A 20,675-nucleotide genomic window follows, 5' to 3' on the forward strand; every position below is an offset into this window, starting at 1 on the left:
TCAGTTTAATAACTGAGTGTTGAACATGAAATTTATTGTTGGTGAAACCCCAAGAAATTGAAAATGGATACAGAGAGAGAATTAAGGATGCAAAGAAGGTAGAAACAGAAAGATCAACAAACATTGAAGGTACAAGAAATGAAAAGTCAATAGAACATTAAACAAGCGGGCCTGAAAGGCTCAAAGCCGCTCACCTGAGATAACATGATATTATTGGGACAAATCTTCTGACCAAGGTTCATGAATATATCGGAAAATAAATGTGGCCTCTAGAGTGTAAACAAGGTTTTACTATAACAATATTAGGAAAAATGCCCCGTCCCCTTGCAGCCATGTTTTTCAACCAACCTGCATCATTTTTGAACTCTTCCAATATATTATCAAGATGAATCTTCTGACCAAGTTTCATGAAGCCCGGACAGTAAATGTGGCCTCTAGAGTGTTAACAAGATTTTACTAAAGCCATTTAAGGAAAAATGCCCCGCCCCTTGAAAGCCATGTTTTTCAAGCAAACATAATTATTTTCAAACTCATCCAATATATCATTAAGACCAATCTTCTGACCAAATTTCATGAAGATTGAGCAATAAATGTGGCCTCTAGAGTGTTAACAAGGTTTTACTAAAGCCATATATAGACATATAAGGAACAAGAGATGTGTTTGTCAGAAACACAATGCCCACTAATGCGCCCCTATTTTTTTTATACCTTTGACCTGAATGATAACCTTGACCTTTCACCACTCAAAATGTGCAGCCCCATGAGATATACATGCATGCCAAATATCAAGTTGCTATGTTCAATATTTCAAAAGTTATTGCAAAACTTTACTGTAAGGTTCAAGTTTTGGGACAGAATGACAGAAATGACAGACAGTCAGGCCAAAAACAATATGCCTCCGATCATTTGATTCAGGGGCATAAAAAGTTATGAAAATTTATGTTTGTTTTTTATTCTTTGACCTTTGACCTTGAAGGTTAACCTTTCATCACTCAAAATGTGCAGCTCCACAAGATACACATGCACGCAAAATATGAAGTTGCTGTGTTCAATATTAAAAAAGTTATTGCAAAATTTTAACCTTGACTTTAACCAAGGTTAAAGTTTTGGAACAGAATGACAGACAGACAGGCTAAAAATAATAAACCCCAATCATTCGATCCGAGGGCATAAAAAACCAATGATATTTGACCTTTGACCTTGAAGGATGACCTTGACTTTTCACCACTCAAAATGAGCAGCTCCATGAGATACACATGCATGGTAAATATCAAGTTGGTTTGTTCAATATTGCAAAAGTTATCAAACTTAACCAAGGTTAAAGTTTTGGACAAAATGACAGCAGACAGGACAAAAACAATATACCCCTGATCTATCGATCCGGGGGCATAAAAATGCCCCAACTCCGGTGGCCATGTTTTTAAAGAAACCAAAACCATTTTCAAACTCATCCAAGATATCATTGGGACAAATCTTCTTACCAAGTTTCATGATGATTGGAAAATAAATGTGACCTCTAGAGTGTTAACAAAGTTTTACTTTAGCCATATAAGGAAAAATGCCCCGCTCCCAAGATGGCCATGTTTTTCAACCAACCGGCATCATTTTTGAACTCGTCCAAGATATTATTGTGATGAATCTTCTGACTGAGTTTCATGAAGATGGGACTATAAATGTGGCCTCTAGAGTGTTAACAAGATTTTACTATAGCCATATATAGCCAAATAAAGAAAAATGCCCCGCCCCTTGGCAGCCATGTTTTTCAAGCAAACATAACCATTTCAAACTCATCCATGATAACAATAAAACAAATCTTCTGACCGTATTTCATGAAGATGGACAATAAATGTGGCCTCTAGAGTTTTAACAAGGTTTTACTATAGCCATATTAGGAAAATACCCCGCCCCCTGGCGGCCATCTTTTTCAACCAAAGGGCATCATTTCTGATCTCGTCCAAGATATTATTGGGATGAATCTTCTGACCAAGTTTCATGAAGATTGGACAAAAAATGTGTTAACAAGATTTCACTGAAAAAGGGAAAAATGCCCCGCCCCGTGGCAGACATGTTTTTCAAGCAAAAGTTAACATTTTCAAACCCATCCAAGATATCATTGGGACAAATGACCAGTTTCATGAAGATGGGAAAATAAATGTGGCCTCTAGAGTGTTAACAAGGTTTTACTATGGCCATATAATGAAAAATGCCCCACCCTCTGGCAGCCATGTTTTTCAACCAACCAGCATCATTTTCGAAATCGTCCAAGATATTTTTGGGATGAAGTTTCATGAAGATTGGACAATAAATGTGGCCTCTAGAGTGTAATTAAAATTTTACTACCGGTAAAGCAATATATAGCCATATAAGGAAAAATGCCCCGCCCCTTGGCGGCAATGTTTTTCAAGCAAAGGTAACCATTTCTGAACTCATCCAAGATATCATTGGGAAAAATCTTCTGAGCAAGTTTCATGAATATCGGAAAATAAATGTGGCCTCTAGAGTGTTAAGCTTTTACTATAGCCATAGGCCTATATGGAAAAATGACCTGCCCGGCCTGGCGGCCATGTTTTTCAACCAACCGACATCATTTTTTAACTTGTCCAAGATATTAGTGGGATGAATCTTCTGTAACGAACGGTTTCGAGACAAATCGACCTTAATAGAAACGGTTAGTAACTTCCCTTCAATTGTCTTAGGCTTCATTGGTTACTTCCCTTAGTCTTAAATTTGTCAATTTATATAACTTGGATGAACTGACTTCCACTCACGAAGTAGGCTATATTTTTGATTAATTACCATGAATAAACTCTCGTAAAACATAATTTATGTTGCTAGATACTTCACCAATGTAGTATGTAATATCTTTGATGCAAAATCATATGAATTTATGTTAACACTAAAGAAATATGTGATCGGTAAATTCCGTTTATTACGAAAGGCTTTCGGAAACGTCGGTAGTTTCTGGATCGTGTTTTTCCGTTGGCTAGGTGGCGCTCTGTTCGCCAGTATATAAAGGCTTGCAAATAGGCAAGTTAGTCAATTCTCTTGAGGATGCCGAGCAGAACAAGATCTCAAGTAGAAGGTATAGTACAAAATAATAGGTCTGTAGCATTTGGGAAATTACGTTAGCTGCAAGCTTCAAACGGTGCTGCCCGGGCTGCAGAGTGCCTATTGTAGAAGTACAGAGGATTAGCGACGACAAAAGCGCGGTGGCGGAAGATAACCGAGGGCTTGCAGGTCGTGGAGTTATACCTTCATTGAAGCTGGAAATTGTGGAAGACAGAAGCTCCGTTAGAACAAGAGTTCCCTGTACGTCGCAGTGTAAATATTTAAGGCGACTCAATTACTCTTCATTTTCCAATCATAAGGCAGGTAGCCTGAGAAAAATTAGTTTTAATTCATTGTTATTTGTAATCGGCCTTCCGAGGGTTTGGGAAGGCACATCGTCATTGTGAGGCCGCGCACACAGCGCTCGGTGGCGGCCTCAGGAAGTCGGCGGCTCGCTCTACATAATTGGTGGCAGCAGTGGGATAGGGTACAGAAACCTATTGACAGTTCTAACCTGTCAAGCCCAGGCCTCAAAATGGCTCAAGGTGGTGACGCAAGTCTTCTTGAAGCAATGGAGCGGTTGAAGCGGGAAAATGAAGCCCTCATTGCAAAGTGTGAAACGTTGACTTAGGAGAAGGAACTTGATATATTAGAGCGTGACAAAATCCGGACTCGCTTCTCTACTCCTGGTCTAGAAACAGAGACACCTAAGCCTCAATCAAAGTTATTTTTTCCCGGAGAAAATGTAACAACAAGAAAGAAGACTTCATTGAAGCCTTCAGCTTCCGTGAAGGCACAGTGCTCCAGCTAGGCCTAAATCGAAGGGCGCCACGCCCTGCCCTCCCGAACCTCCGCCCTGCCCCCCCCCCCCGAACCTCCGCCCTGCCCCCCCCCCCCAAAAAAATTTTTTTTTTTTTTTTTTTTTTAATATTATAATTCATAAATCTCTTATTACATTGTAATTAGTTTAATTCTCATTGTAGACATTATATTTGAATGGTTTAATAATAATGGGAATAATACAATTATTTATAACATATAAATTAACATGCAATAGAAAGCATTCCAGAAACCACCCACAAGCTCGAACATGCCCTTTTCACAAAATACTGCGCGTCAAAAGTGCCCTTTTCACAAAATACTGCTTGTCGAAAGTGCCCATTTGACAAAAAAGCCACCCTGCCCTTTTCAAATCCTAGCTGGAGCACTGAGGCAGCTACGTATGATGGCCAATCATCGTGGCATGATTATAGAGCGCACTTTGAGACGTGCGCTGAGGTTAATCAATTGGACTACAACGACAAGGGATTGTATTTGGCAGTGACGTTGCGTGGCCAAGCGCAAGGGATATTGGGAAACCTTGCACACAATTCCAGAGATTATGATTCACTGTTGCAAGCCCTAGAAGAACGTTTTACGCCTCCTAACCAGACGGAATTGTACAGAATGCAGTTACGCGATCGCAGACAAAAAGCATCAGAGACCTTGGGAGAGTTGGGGCAAGACATTCGACGGTTAACCAACCTGGCATACCCCTCTGCACCGGCAGAACTGAAAGAAACATTGGCCAAAGAACAGTTTCTTGATGCTCTTCATAGTGCGGACATGAGACTACGCATCAAACAGGCCGGACCAGTAAGCCTCAATGATGCCATCAGGCACGCTGTGGAGCTCGAAGCCTTTAATGGGGCAGAAAGAGCAAAGTCCGACGGCAATGTGTCTGCGTTAGCTACCGATGGCAATAAGCCAATGGAGCAACTCAAAGAGCTTCAAAAGATGGTTGACATGCTCAACAAACAACTAAATCAGTTCATGGGCACCGCAGAAACTTCAAAACCCAGATTTGGTTCAGGGTCAAGCGTCATGGAGCGACGGTGTTATACCTGCGGCTCAAAGTTCCAACTGAGGAGACAGTGTCCAGAGAATAGACGTGGGCATCAGAATGGAGATAAAGCGGCTTCAAGGAAGCCAGATAGGCCCTGTGATACAGGAAAGACGACTTCAGGGAAGCCAGGAGACTTCAAGACCCAAGCTAATGCAATCGACGCAGGTTTGTATCTCACAGTCCAATGCAGACAATGGACTTTGCCAGCACTCGTTGATACTGGTGCCATATTGACAGTGTTGTCGTCTCACGTGTGGGAAAAGATGGAACGCAAGGAACAGATACCTCTAGAAGAGTATGGACATGTGTTGGTAGTGGCATCCGGTGAAGCCCTATGTGTGAAGGGGAAGACTAGGCTGGAATTTTCGATTGACAAAGAAAGTTTCGTGATGAATGCTTCAGTGGCCAAAATAGAAAACGACTTTATTCTTGGTCTTGACTTTTTGGAAGCATACAGTTGTAGAATAGATATTCTTGACCGAAGCATTACAATCCGAAATAGGCGCTGCCCACTAGAGCATTTTCCTGCGCGGGTATGTTTTAGAATAAGTATATGCGAGGACATTTCAATACCCGCAAGGTCGGAAGTGATTGTTATGGCGAGCGTTCCAGACTACAAGAAGATGTATACAGGCCCTTTCCTGGTGGAACCCTCGCAGAAGTTAGCGTGTAGAGGGAAAGCTTGGTAGCAAGGTCACTGGTGGAAGGAGCTTCAAAAATGCCGGTGCAAATAATGAATATCACTCTGCAAAATCATATGCTACACAAGGGTACAAGTATCGCTCAAATGACTTCAGTGAGTCTGCAACACGGGTATATGCAAGCTGTGTCTTCCGAGGGACCTGTACCTGAGCATCTAAAAGACCTGTACCAGAAAACAGTCCAAGGTATGGATAAAAATCAATGTCGACAGGTAGCAAAGCTGTTGGTGAAGCACGCATCAACCTTTTCAGAGACAGATTATGACATAGGGAGGACCGGCATAGTGAGGCATAAGATAAACACCGGTGATGCTCATTCCATAAAGCAGCCGTTACGAAGACCACCGTTTCATATGAACGAAGAGATTGATTCGCAGATTGAGGACATGCTTCAACAAGAGCACCGCCTTGTGGATGCAGACCGCTCATCTATTTTCTTTTTAAAGGTGAAGGGACTCTCATTTTCAATCACAAAGGAGGGAGGGGTGGAGTGAAGAGGGGTGTATAGTGTGGGTGTGTGGACATTTATTACATTATTTTCCAAAAATGCCGAATAAAATGCAAAAAAAATGCAAAAAAAAAATCGGGGGGGGGGGGGGGGGGGGGGGGGGATTCTTGGGTGCTATGGTTGGACGGTATTTCAAACATAAAACAAGGACTGTTTGTAAAACATGCATGCCCCCCATATGGGCTCTCCGTTGTAGTGAGAGCCATTGTGTGAATATGTTTTTTGTCACTGTGACCTTGACCTTTGACCTAGTGACCTGAAAATCTATAGGGGTCATCTGGGAGTCACGATCAATGTACCTATGAAGTTTCATGATCCTAGCCATAAGCATTCTTGAGTTATCATCCGGACACCATTTTACTATTTCGGGTCACCATGACCTTGACCTTTGACCTAGTGACCTGAAAATCAATAGGGGTCATCTGCGAGTCATGATCAATCTACCTATCAAGTTTCATGATCCTAGGAATAAGCGTTCTTCAGTTATCATCCGGAAACCATTTTACTATTTCGGGTCATCGTGACCTTGACCTTTGACCTAGTGACCTGAAAATCAATAGGGGTCATCTGCGAGTCATGATCAATCTACCTATCAAGTTTCATGATCCTAGGCCTAAGCGTTCTTGAGTTATCATCCGGAAACCATTTTACTATTTCGGGTCACTGTGACCTTGACCTTTGACCTAGTGACCTGAAAATCAATAGGGGTCATCTGCGAGTCATGATCAATCTACCTATCAAGTTTCATGATCCTAGGCCTAAGAGTTTTTGAGTTATCATCCGGAAACCATTTACTATTTCGGGTCACTGTGACCTTGACCTCTGACCTAGTGACCTTAAAATCAATAGGGGTCATCTGCGAGTCATGATCAATCTACCTCTTAAGTTTCATGATCCTAGGCCTAAGCGTTCTTGAGTTATCATCCGGAAACCATTTTACTATTTCGGGTCACCGTGACCTTGACCTTTGACCTAGTGACCTCAAAATCAACAGGGGTCATCTGCGAGTCATGATCAATGTACCTATGAAGTTTCATGATCCTAGGCCCAAGCGTTCTTGAGTTATCGTCTGACAACCACCTGGTGGACGGACCGACAGACCGACCGACATGAGCAAAGCAATATACCCCCTCTTCTTCAAAGGGGGGCATAATAATAAAAATAAATATTTGTTTTTTTTTAACTGTTTCAAAAAAATGAAATTTTGGGGTGGGGGGGGGGGTGGGGGGGGGTATAGTGTGAGGGTGTGGTGGTCATTTGTGAGATGATCTTAAAAAAATTAATAAATAATAATTGGGGGGGGGGGATTCGGGTGGGGGGAGGTTGGGATTCTTGGGTGCGATGGTTGGACGGTATTTCAAACATAAAATAATAAAAATAAATATTTGTGTTTTTTAACCGTTTCAAAAAAAAATAAAATTGGGGTGGGTGGGGTGGGGGGGGGGTGGGGTTGGGGGGGGGTATAGTGTGAGGGTGTGGTGGTCATTTGTGAGATCTTAAAAAAAAAAAAAATAGGGTAGGGGGGATTCGGGGAGGGGGGGTGGTGGGGGGGAGGGCACGGGGGATGGTTTGGGTGGAGTCTATTGTGGTATGTCAGGTAAGAGTAGTTTTGTCAAAGTATCAATCAAATCTAATCATAAATAAAGAAGTGATGGCAATTTTAGCAAAATTTAATAATTTGACCTTGAGAGTCAAGGTCATTCAAAGGTGAAGGTAAAATTCAACTTGCCAGGTACAGTAACCTCATGATAGCATGAAAGTATTTGAAGTTTAAAAGCAATAGCCTTGATAGTTAAGAAGTAAAGTGGATCGAAACACAAAATTTAACCATATATTCAAAGTTTCTAAGTCAAAAAAGGGCCATAATTCCGTAAAAATGACAACCAGAGTTATGCAACTTGTCCTTTTACTGTACCCTTATGATAGTTTGCGAGTGTTCCAAGTATGAAAGCAATATCTATGATACTTTAGGGGTAAAGTGGACCAAAACACAAAACTTAACCAAATTTTCAATTTTCTAAGTATAAAGGGCCCGTAATTCCGTCCAAATGCCAGTCAGAGTTACATAACTTTGCCTGCACAGTCCCCTTATGATAGTTAATAAGTGTTGCAAGTATGAAAGCAATAGCTTTGATACTGTAGGAATAAAGTGGACCTAAACACAAAACTTAACCAAATTTTCAATTTTCTAAGTTTAAAAAGGGCCCATAATTCTGTCAAAATGCCAGTCAGAGTTACATTACTTTGCCTGCACAGTCTCCTTATGATAGTTAGTAAGTGTTGCAAGTATGAAAGCAATAGCTTTGATACTTACGGAATAAAATGGACCTAAACACAAAACTTAAACAAAATTTTCAATTTTCTAAGTATAAAAAGGGCACATAATTCTGTGAAAATGCACGCCAGAGTTATCTAACTTTGCCTGCCCAGTCCCCTCATGATAGTTAGTAAGTGTACCAAGTTTGAATGCAATAGCATTGATACTTTCTGAGAAAAGTGGACCTAAACGCAAAACTTAACCAAAATTTTCAATTTTCTAAGTATAAAAAGGGCACATAATTCTGTCAAATTGCAGGCCAGAGTTATCTAACTTTGCCTGCCCAGTCCTCTCATGATAGTAAGTAAGTGTACCAAGTTTGAATGCAATAGCATTGATACTTTCTGAGAAAAGTGGACCTAAACGCAAAACTTAACTAGACGCCAACGCCGACGCCAAGGTGATGACAATAGCTCATATTTTTTTTTCAAAAAATAGATGAGCTAAAAAGGGGTTATTCAAAAATCGACCAGTCCTTGGGCTAGTGGCATTGTGATGGTCTCCAAAAAGGATGGTACGAAACGTTTCTGTGTAGATTATCAGAAGCTTAACGATGTTACCATAAAGGATTCCTACCCTTTGCCTCGGATTGATGATTCCTTACAGCAACTGGCAGGCGCTGTATGGTTCTGTTGCCTGGATTTAAATTCCGGCTACTGGCAAGTCGAAGTTGAAGAACATGATAGACCGAAAACGGCATTTGCTTCAAGGATGGGGCTATTTGAATTCCGAGTGATGCCGTTTGGCCTCTGCAATGCCCCGGCAACATTTGAACGATTGATGGAAGCAGTGTTGGCTGGTTTGAATTGGAAGGTGTGTTTAATCTATCTCGATGATGTGATTGTTCATGGAAGGACATTTGAAGATATGATCCGAAATCTGGACCTGGTCCTTAGCAAACTCGGTGAAGCTGTTCCGTCATGAGGTATCGTATCTAGGTCATATCGTGTCCAAAGACGGAGTGAAGAAAGACCCCAAAAAGACAGAGGCCATACGAGAATGGCTGGAGCCTACTTGCGTTACAGAGGTAAGGGCATTCGTGGGGCTTTGCAGCTATGACCGTAGGTTCATAAGGGACTTTGCAAGTAAAGCTAAACCTTTGCATAAGCTCACTGAAAAGGGTCAGAAATATGACTTCAATGAAGACTGCAAGAAAGCTTTCTCGCATTTGAAAGAATGCTTGTGCGCTGCTCCCATCTTGGCCCATCCGGACTTCAAAGAACAGTTCATTTTAGACACAGATGCCAGTGATGTGGGGATTGGTGCAGTGCTATCCCAAAAGGTGGATGGTATCGAACGACCAGTGGCGTTTGCAAGTAAAACTTTGTCAAAGTCGGAACGACGTTACTGCGTAACCCGGAAAGAACTGTTTTCCGTCGTCTATTTCGTGAAATATTTCCGGCATTTCCTATATGGAAGAAAGTTCACGATTCGGACAGATCACGGATCGCTGCGGTGGCTTACAAACTTCAAGAACCCAGAAGGCCAGCTAGCGCGTTGGCTGGAAGTATTGGCAGAATACGACATGAAGATAGAGCATCGCCCTGGACGCCTTCACAGTAATGCGGATGGGCTAAGCAGAAAAACATGTAGGCAATGCGGTCGAGTAGAAGATGAAATTTCAGTCAAACGTATCAACGAGGCGTGCTTGTCTGGATTAAACCTCAGTAAAGCACAAGATGCGGATGATACTCTCTCCCGCTTGAAACATTGGGTTGGGACCGCAGAGAAACCAAATCCAAAGAATTTGGAAGAAGAAAGTGCGTACATGAAGGCACTTGTAGCTCAGTGGGACCAACTAGAGGTTCGTGATGGCGTCTTGTTTCGGAAATATGAACCAAACGGTCGAGACAAAGTAACCTATCAAAGTGTTGTCCCGCTAAGGATGCGAATGGAGGTGTTCAATTACTCCCATGACATTCGTGCATCTGGTCACTTGGGAATCAAAAAGACCCTCGCAAGGGTTCAACAAGCCTATTACTGGCCAGGCATAACCAGGGATGTGGCGATATACGTCAATGGTTGTGAGGTTTGTACACGAAGAAAAAATCCATGCAAAACCAAAAAGGCACCCATGGAGATCACTCGATGTGGGTTTCCAATGGAACGCATCGCGATCGACATTCTCGGCGAGTTGCCTATCACAGAGAGAGGCAACAAATATATTTTAGTGATTGGTGATTATTTCACCAAGTGGATGGAATGTCATGCAATGCCAAACATGAAGGCAAAAACAGTAGCAAGCATATTGCTTGAACAGGTTGTAACCAGATTTGGAGTACCACAAATCATTCACTCAGACAAGGGTCGACAGTTCGAGAGCTTGCTGTTTACAGAAATGTGCCAGCTGCTCCAGATCGACAAGACTAGAACGACACCTTACCATCCACAGTCTGATGGTATGGTCGAACGCTTTAATCGGACACTAGTGGCCATGCTTAGTGCGTTCGTGCAAGAAAATCATGGTGACTGGGACGAACATCTACAATATGTTCTTATGGCATATCGTTCTACCGAGAATGAAACCACATGTTTTTCACCGAACAGCCTCATGTTGGGTCGTGAGGTATCCACCCCATTGGACCTGATGTATGAGATGCCTGTAAGCTTCAAAAAGACACCTGTGAACCAGTGGGTGTGGGAAGTTCAGGAGAGAATGGAAAAAGCTCACAGTCTGGTTCGCAAAAACACAGGACTGGCCATGAAGCGACAAAAGGTATGTCATGACGCAAGGGTCTCATACGAGTCTTTCGAGTGTGGGGAAAAGGTGTATGTTTTCTTTCCGGTTAAGAAGTCGGGTTGCAGTTCAAAACTAACTTCGTTTTGGCGCGGACCGTTCGAGGTAAGGGCTAAATTGTCACCTTTGCTGTACCGGGTGAACTGTGGCCAAAATAAAGGTGAGCAAGTAGTGCATTGCGACCGACTTCGTAAGGTAAGGCCCCAAATCCTTGATGGTGAAATCGAGGATAATGATGGGGGCCCCAAAGATCTTTCGGTCGTATGCGAAGAGGACTTGGAGGTCCCCAATAACAAACGTAGTCGGCGGAGAAAGGTTTGGGCTGACTATTTGTTATATGCTTTCAGGGAGATGCCTAACCTGAAAATAACGCCAAGAACACAGACAGTGGCGCTGGTCTGCCCAAAATGCAAAGAGTTGTGTGAGGACTCCAGCACGTACGCATATAATATACGTATATGCATGGAGGGCCAAACAGGTTGCGACAAGTGTCGTATGGCGTTCAAAACGAGGAAGACATATCTACAACATGTACGGCGAGTACATCAGTCACTAGAGGAAGATTGGCTGCAAGAAGATCCGGGAGATCTTATCGAAGACACAGATTTTGTTACTGAGTCCGTGAAGCCAGTAGTGGCCGAGGAATCGGCTGCCATAAAGGTTAAAATGGAGCCACAGAGCCAAATCAAAGTGCCAGCAGCAGTTGAGGATCCAGTAAAGTCAGGAAAAGACACTGTGCAGTCAGCGAAGCTTAATGAGGAACTGGCCAACACAGCCGATGCTGCCTGGGTCTGCTCCAAGGCCAACCGCGGTACCAGAAAGAAAAAGAGAATTGAAAATTAACGTGCAAACATCTTCCAAACGGGAATTTCTAAAGAAGAGAATTCTCGCGACTGATGATGGACAAATGGTATTCTCAAGTGAGACCATCACAAAAAGGGAGTTGGGCGAAACCTCCATACGTCTCGGCGATATCTGCCAAGGTTCCGTAGACCTCCGTGACGTGAATCTTGACTTTAGTCAGGATGGCCTGCTTGTCTCAACGATGTATACACCGGAATAGTGAGAAGTGTTTTTTTTGTTTGAATCTCAGGGTGAGATATTCATATAATTATGTGTGTTCATCACGCCATTGTTTCTTGATGCTTTCATTGTGGGTACCTTTACTTTAAACTGTTGATCTGGGAATGATTATGTAGAAACCATGACTGTCTTATCATGTTTTAAAAATGTTGTTATTTTTATTTACAAAGTGATTGTACTTGTTTTATACTTGGATTAGGAATATCCTACCTGTTAGTTATTTGAAGTTAATAAACCAATTGAAGCATATATTTTTGGTTTAAAGAATCATGAGGGGACTCATGTCTAATAGGAGGCGTGGGTAGTGTAACGAACGGTTTCGAGACAAATTGGCCTTAATAGAAACGGTTAGTAACTTCCCTTCAATTGTCTTAGGCTTCATTGGTTACTTCCCTTAGTCGTAAATTTGTCAATTTATATAACTTGGATGAACTGACTTCCACTCACGAAGTAGGCTATATTTCTGCTTAATTACCATGAATAAACTCTCGTAAAACATAATTAATGTTGCTAGATACTTCACCAATGAAGTATGTAATATCTTTGATGCAAATGAATTTATGTTAACACTAAAGAAATATGTGATCGGTAAATTCCGTTAATTACGAAAGGCTTTCGGAAACGTCAGTAGTTTCCGGATCGTGTTTTTCCTTTGGCTAGGTAGCGCTCTGTTCGCCAGTATATAAAGGCTTGCAAATAGGCAAGTTAGTCAATTCTCTTGTGGATGCGAGCAGAACAAGATCTCAAGTAGAAGGTATAGCACAAAATAATAGGTCTGTAGCATTTGGGAAATTACGTTAGCTGCAAGCTTCAAACGGTGCTGCCCGGGCTGCAGAGTGCCTATTGTAGAAGTACAGAGGATTAGCGACGACAAAAGCGCGGTGGCGGAAGATAACCGAGGGCTTGCAGGTCGTGGAGTTACAGTATACCTTCATTGAAGCCAGAAATTGTGGAAGACAGAAGCTCCGTTAGAACAAGAGTTCCCTGTACGTCACAGTGTAAATATTTAAGGCGACTCAATTACTCTTCATTTTCCAATCATAAGGCAGGTAGCCTGAGAAAAATATGTTTTAATTTCATTGTTATTTGTAATCGGCCTTCCGAGGGTTTTGGAAGGCACATCGTCATTGTGAGGCCGCGCACATAGCGCTCGGTGGCGGCCTCAGGAAGTCGGCGGCTCGCGCTACACTTCTGACCAATTTTTATGAAGATCAGAAATAAATGTTGCCTCTAGTAGAGCTGCATGATTCACCAACAGCTCTATTCAATTCGATTTCGATTTCAGACACTCCGATACCGATTTTTTCGATTCGATTCATCTTCAAACCTAGTTTTATCATACATGTATATTCAATCTTCTGCCTCAAAATAAACATTTCTGTTCAAAAGTGTCGCATACCTAGATATCTCGGGCATTTGTCAAATTGTGTGTTTGTTTGATATAGTTTGGTTGGTTCAACAGTGTTTTAAAAACTGTTGAAAGTGTGTTATATTAACATTTGTAAGAAATATTTTGCAAGAAACTGCCAATTGTCTTTCAAACTATGTCAATATTTCAATAAAACACATAATCAAGAAAAGCAAATAAGGACTCAATTTTAATATAAAAAACTTCTGACTAGAAGATTGTGTTGAATACACAATAATATAAAATTAAATAAATAATCATAAGAACATCTGGAATCAGTGGAGTGATAGTACTATCACTATTATACTTATATCCAAAACCGCTACAAGCATATCCACCAATGTGCCGTGACAGTATCACCTGTTACCTGTAGGACAAAGCACATTCTCTAATAAACTTAACAAATTCCCAACAGAAACAGAACTACTTTTCTGGCTGGCGACTTGATTAGTTGCACTTGTGCTACCTCTTAGTCTTGCTAAATCAACATTATGTTTGCATCCGTGAAGCACAGTTTACACTTTGCTTTATCGGGAGGGCTACCATCCCGAAACCCAAAATACTGCCACATTTTTTATTTTAGCTTCTAAGTCGCATCTGATAATTTCAATTTGTCGGCCACAACTTGTTCAGCCATTTTGACGCTTTTTCCGAAAGTAGACCGTAACGCGCTTATTGATTGGATGACTAAAGTAATAAGCAGTCAATCGCGCGCTTCGTAATTACAGGTAAAGATAAAACCTACATCTTTCCGTATCAAATAGTCAGAATACAGCGAGCTTTACGTATCTATGTATATATATGTCTATATGTTAAAGAATCAAATCGAATTTGGTAGGTTTGGTATTGTAATCGAATCGACCCATTTTGAACCGATTTTCGATGCATCGGATCGAATCGTTGCAGCTCTAGCCTCTAGAGTGTTGACAAGATTTTACTATAGCCATATAAGGAAAAATGCCCCGCCCCTTGGCAGCCATGTTTTTAAAGCAAACATTACAATTTTCGAACTCATCCAAGATATCATTGAGACCAATCTTCTGATCAAATTTCATGAAGATTGGACAATAAATGTGGCCTCTAGAGAGTAAACAAGGAAAATGTTGATGGCGCACGACGGACGACAGACAAAAAGCGATCACAAAAGCTCACCATGAGCACGTTGTCCTCAGGTGAGCTAAAAATTGAATAAAATAAAAGAAAGAGACCCAAAGATTCTTGAAATACAGTGACAGAGAGAAGAACAAACAAGGGCTGTTTGTTAAACATGCATGCCCCCCATATGGGCTGTCAGTTGTATTGACAGCCATTGTGTGAATATGTTTTTTGTCACTGTGACCTTGACCTTTGACCTAGTGACATGAAAATCAATAGGGGTCATCTGCCAGTCATGATTAATGTACCTATGAAGTTTCATGATCCTAGGCCTAATTATTCTTGAGTTATCATCCGGAAACCATTTTACTATTTCGAGTCACTGTGACCTTGACCTTTGACCTTGTGACCTGAAAATCAATAGGGGTCATCTGCCAGTCATGATCAATGTACCTATGAAGTTTCATGATCCTAGGCGTAAGCATTCTTGAGTTATCATCCGGAAACCATTTTACTGTTTCAAGTCACTGTGACCTTGACCTTTGACCTTGTGACCTGAAAATCAATTGGGGTCATCTGCCAGTCATGATCAATGTACCTATGAAGTTTTATGATCCTAGGCGTAAGCATTCTTGAGTTATCATCCGGAAACCATTTTACTGTTTCGAGTCACTGTGACCTTGACCTTTGACCTAGTGACCTGAAAATCAATAGGGATCATCTGCCAGTCATGATCAATAATCCTATGAAGTTTCATGATCCTAGGCATAAGCATTCTTGGGTTATCATCTGGAAACCATTTTACTATTTCGAGTCACTGTGACCTTGACCTTTGACCTAGTGACCTGAAATTCAATAGGGATCATCTGACAGTGATGATCAATGTACCTATGAAGTTTTATGATCCTAGGCCTAAGCGTTCTTGAGTTATCATCCGGAAACTATCTGGTGGACGGACCAACGGACCGACATGAGCAAAACAATATACCCCCTCTTCTTCGAAGGGGGGCATAATAAAGAAGAGTAGAAAACAAAACAGTCGAACATAGTGATGTGAAGGATGTAAATACAGTCTAATCTGTCAATAAAGACCACTCAAGGGATTTAGTCGTTGTGGTCTTTGTTCACAGGTGGGTTTTATTCCCAGGGTCGATTGAAACTTTGCATAATATGCTAGTAGTTTTTTAACAGGTACCTTTTCTACATGTACATGTATGTATGTGCTCTATTGTTTAAATGTTTGAATACTTATGCATGTATAATGAAATAAAGGATTGAAAACACAGTTTTGTTTTTATATTTATTACTTCCATTCCCTTATGTTTTAATTATTTATTTCATTAATCTGACAAACTAAACTTGAACTGACAATTAACTTATCAATAATCTATGCACGTCTTATCACGGAGAAATTTAAGAAGGGAATGACTATCAAAATGTTTGTATTTAAGGCATTGTAATTGATATGAAAGTGTTAATTTCCTTAATGAGTTGATGAAAGCCCCAAACTTGACTTTGATATTTTCGGCAATTAGTACATTAATTGCGAGTCCCTTTAAATACAAAGGCGATTTTTTACACTTTTGACAACATGTCAAATGCATAAAAGAAGCAGGCAACTACCAATTAGCAATGCGTGTTAAATAAATAAACAACTGCTATCGAGTGCAATAAACTGTCACTTGCCAATGTCTCCATTGTGACTGACGAGTCCACTGGTAAGATGTGTATCACGTGACTACACAGCGTCATGGTGGCCATTTTTTTTTTTATTGCAAAATAGTTGATTTTTATTATTGCAGTGGTGGTTGTAAGCTAATCAAAATGAACTTTTGGGAATGTAAAAGGGCGGTCTTTGGTCTTTGTTCGCAGGTGGGCTTTATTCGCATGTTCAATATATTGTGAAATCGTTCGGGACGAAATCGGTGTGGTCGTTATTGACTGTTGGTCGCTATTAACAGGCGGTCGCTCGGGCAGGTTTGACTGTACTTTGAAACATAAACAATTAAAAAGAGAAACAGTTAGAAAAAGTTTAAAGAAGAACTGTAGAGAGATGGACCATGGAATAAGGACTGAACTTGACTATGATGATGATGAGGAGGGGGCAAATAAGATTTATACTTGGATTATGGATTATTACCATGGAAACAGTTATGAAAGTGACATAGATTTAATAGATCATTAAATGAAGAACTTAATTGATTGAATAAGAAGATGGAGGAAACATTTTAGGTACATGTTGATTTTGAGGACAGAATATTTAAAGAGAGGGTGTGGTGCAGTACTAAAACATTTACACCATCTGACTTGCATGCAGGCCTTTTTTTTCTTTTTAAAGCATGTCCGTGAATGGCCAATTCACAATTTCGACATGGACATTTCACAAATCTAACATGGCCACAATACCAAACAAACGGCCATTTTTAACTGTGAAAATCGGACATTTTTGGCACAGAACTCTCAAACACGGCCATTTCACAATTCAAACTTACAAGTTGATTTAATATTTTACATAAGCAAGACAAGATATTGACAGTGCTTAGGCTTACCTATTGTTTGTGATAGAGTTTACCAGTCAGAATGGTGTTGACCTAAATGAAAGTGGTTATTTGTTGAAAATAAACATGTCTGGGCAATGAAAATATGATTTAAATGCATTATTTGAAGACATTTTAATATTATGCAAGTACATTTGTATAAAACATGCTTTTACTATACTCTATAATGGATGGCCTTGACCTTTCACCTCTCAAAATGTGCAGCTTCATGAGATACACATGCCAAATATCAAGTTGCTATCTTCAATTTCCAAAAAGTTATGACCAAACTTTAACCAAGGTTAAAATTTTGGGACACACACAATGAATGAATGACAGACAGACAGGCCAAAAACAATATGCCTCTGATCATTCGATCCGGGGGCATACAAATCGGGAAAAAAAGCCCTGGCACGACTATAATTATAATCACAATTGTGACAAGAGTGCCAAACTGTCACAAGATACGCCTGTTCAAAGGTTTTGGACACCATGCTCAATGCTTGAAATGCACTTGAAAGTGACCTCGAGACCTAGTTATTGACCCGCATTGACCCATATTTGAACTTGACCTAGATATCATTTAGACGTAACATCTGACTAAATTCGGAGAAGATCAGATGAAAACTACTTCAATTAGAGAGCAGACACCATGCTATATGCTTGAAATGCACTAAGTGACATCGTGACCTCGTTTTTGACCCGGCATGACCCATATTTGAACTTGACCTACATATCATCTAGACACAACTTCTGAGCAAATTAGGAGAATATATGAAAACTACTTCAATTAGAGAGCTGACACCATGCTTAATGCTTGAAATGCGCTAAGTGACCTCATGACCTCGTTATTTACCCTGCATGACCCATATTTGAATTTGACCTACATATCATCTAAACACAACTTCTGACCAAGTTTGGTGAAGATCGGGTGAAAACTACTTCAAGTAGAGAGTGGACACCATGCTTAATCCTTGAAATGCACTAAGTGACTTCATGACCTCGTTTTTGAACCAGCATGACCCATATTTGAACTTGACCTACATATCATCTAGACACAACTTCTGACAAAATTAGGTGAAGATCGTATGAAAACTACTTTAATTAGGGAGCGGACACCATGCTAAATGCTTGAAATGCACTAAGTAACCTTGTGACCTAGTTTTTGACCCGGCATGACCCATTTTTGAACTTGACCTACATATCATCTAAACACAACTTCTGACCAAGTTTGGTGAAGATCGGGTGAAAACTACTTCAAGTAGAGAGTAAACATCATGCTTAATCCTTGAAATGCACAAAGTGACTTCATGACCGAGTTTTTGACCCAGCATGACAGACCCATATTCGAACTTGACTTAGATATTGTCTAGACATAACTTCTGACCAAGTTTGGTGAAGATCGGATGAAAACTATTTGAATAAGAGAGCGGACACTGCTGTGGACGCCGCCCGCCGCCCCAAAGGGTAAAACTATAATACGTCCCGTTTTTTAAAACGGGCGTATAAAAATGAAAATAGTACCAGCGATGAAGATGATGCTGAAAGAGCCCTAAAGATGAGATAAAGGCCATGAAGCTACAAAAGTCATTAACCATGCCCTTTGCAATTGTTTTAGATTTATTTACCACGACAAAGGAATCTATATGTTGTTTTGTATTTTTTTGCGGAACTTTTCGTCTGCCGAGACGCCGTTTTGTTTGACTTGCATGCGTATCATCTAAACGATTGGTAAATATGTTACCAGATAAAACCAGCGCTTGTTGATTAAGACTCGAGTCAAAACAGCCAAAACAAAACGGGACTTTTCATTACGAATAGGTGACTCGAATTGGGAATTGGCGATTTGTTTTGCGTACCGGTACGCACATATTTTGAAAAAATTGCGTATCTACCTACTTTTGATTGCGTATTTACGCAAATACGCAGCTTATCTGTAGCTCTGCTCATACCTCATTTTAGGACGAACTACCATGCAAATTCTTTCTTCCCTAGGAGCATTCGTCTATGGAACAGTTTACATATCTCAATACAATCAAGCGCCAGCTTAAACATCTTTGCTGAGTAGCTTCCCTCAACCTTCAAATTCTATACTATAACTGTGTTTTTATCGTTTATCTGTGTATATTAGACTTATTTTTATCATATCTTTACCTTCTCATTTTTATCTGCACAAAACAAACATTCTAACACTGTTTCCAGACAATGCGCCTGCTAATAATAATCGTCAACGATTGTCAGCAGTATACCATAGATGTAGATATGATGATGATGACCATTATCTTACATGTCTGAAAGACAATACATGCATGATGTATCGATACTGTTACTGTTTACCTCTGGATCCGTGTACGAACAGTCCTCATCCTGTTCACTTGGTAAATGAGCAAATGCCTTTGAATATAAAGCACTCATAATTTATTTCCTTTATTTTAAGTGCCAATTTATTTATAACTGTTGAGTGTTAACAATACTTGCTTCTAATGTTATTATTTACTTCCTACTTTCGTTACATTTATTTACTTCCGGTTCTTTTGGAACCACACAAGCAAAAGCAAATTGAACCCAAGTAACAATTGAAGTACCAAAATAGGATACAGGATGTACTTGGTACGTAAAGTGTAGTGCAGTGAGCATCTTGAAATAAATTGTAATGGCAAAAATCGACGAAGTCCGTTTTATGATAATGAAATACGTACAACCAAAGGTGGTTAGCACGGTGGCATAGAGGTGACATTCACTTCTCTTTGTTTGCTCTCCTCTTTTTTCTATCTCGTGGCCACGAGTTAGCTATGTCGTGACCACGAGTTCTATCTATAGAAAAAAGAGCAGTGCAAAACTAAATAAAAAGAGCGATGCTTCTCTTTTTTAAATTGCTCTCCTCTTTTTTCTATCTCGCGGCCACGAGTTATGTATGTCGTGGCCACGAGATAGAAAAAAGAGGAGTGCAAAACTAAATAAAAGCGGCGTACAATTAAAAAAGGGCGGTGCAGTAAATAAAGGCAGAGTGCATTAAACAAAAGAGGAGAGAATTTTCGCTATCTCGAGATCCCGAATTAATAGCTGTTCAAAGCGATGCACCCCGTTTTGATTTGGATACCTTGTTATATATATATTTTATAGTGAATTTATTTTCAGAAAAGTTGATTTTTCGTTAAAATATGATAATTTGTCATTCAAAATGATGTTTTCACTAATTCATATCATAGCCACACGCTAACCACCTTTGCGTACAACGCTTCATTTTGAGGAATATAAAATGCCTCGCTTTTAATAGGCACATGCGCATGTACTGTAAAAGGAAAATATATCATAAAACTAAGTAGAAAGTTCTTCAAATAATTTCCGAACATCTT

General features: G+C 40.3%; 1 protein-coding gene across 1 annotated transcript in view; it reads right to left on the bottom strand.

Annotated features, from left to right (window-relative positions):
* Positions 1 to 19,851, bottom strand: part of LOC127876649 (SH2 domain-containing adapter protein D-like) — a 61,111-nt gene extending 41,260 nt beyond the window's left edge. Inside the window, exon 1 of the mRNA XM_052421982.1 lies at positions 19,657 to 19,851. Within this exon, the coding sequence (XP_052277942.1) occupies positions 19,657 to 19,734 (78 nt within the window). The 5' untranslated portion in view covers positions 19,735 to 19,851. The remainder of the gene's footprint in view (positions 1 to 19,656) is intronic.
* Positions 19,852 to 20,675: the final 824 nt, after the last annotated feature.

Source organism: Dreissena polymorpha, chromosome 4 (assembly GCF_020536995.1).
Source record: "Dreissena polymorpha isolate Duluth1 chromosome 4, UMN_Dpol_1.0, whole genome shotgun sequence".
Lineage (NCBI taxonomy): Eukaryota > Metazoa > Mollusca > Bivalvia > Myida > Dreissenidae > Dreissena > Dreissena polymorpha.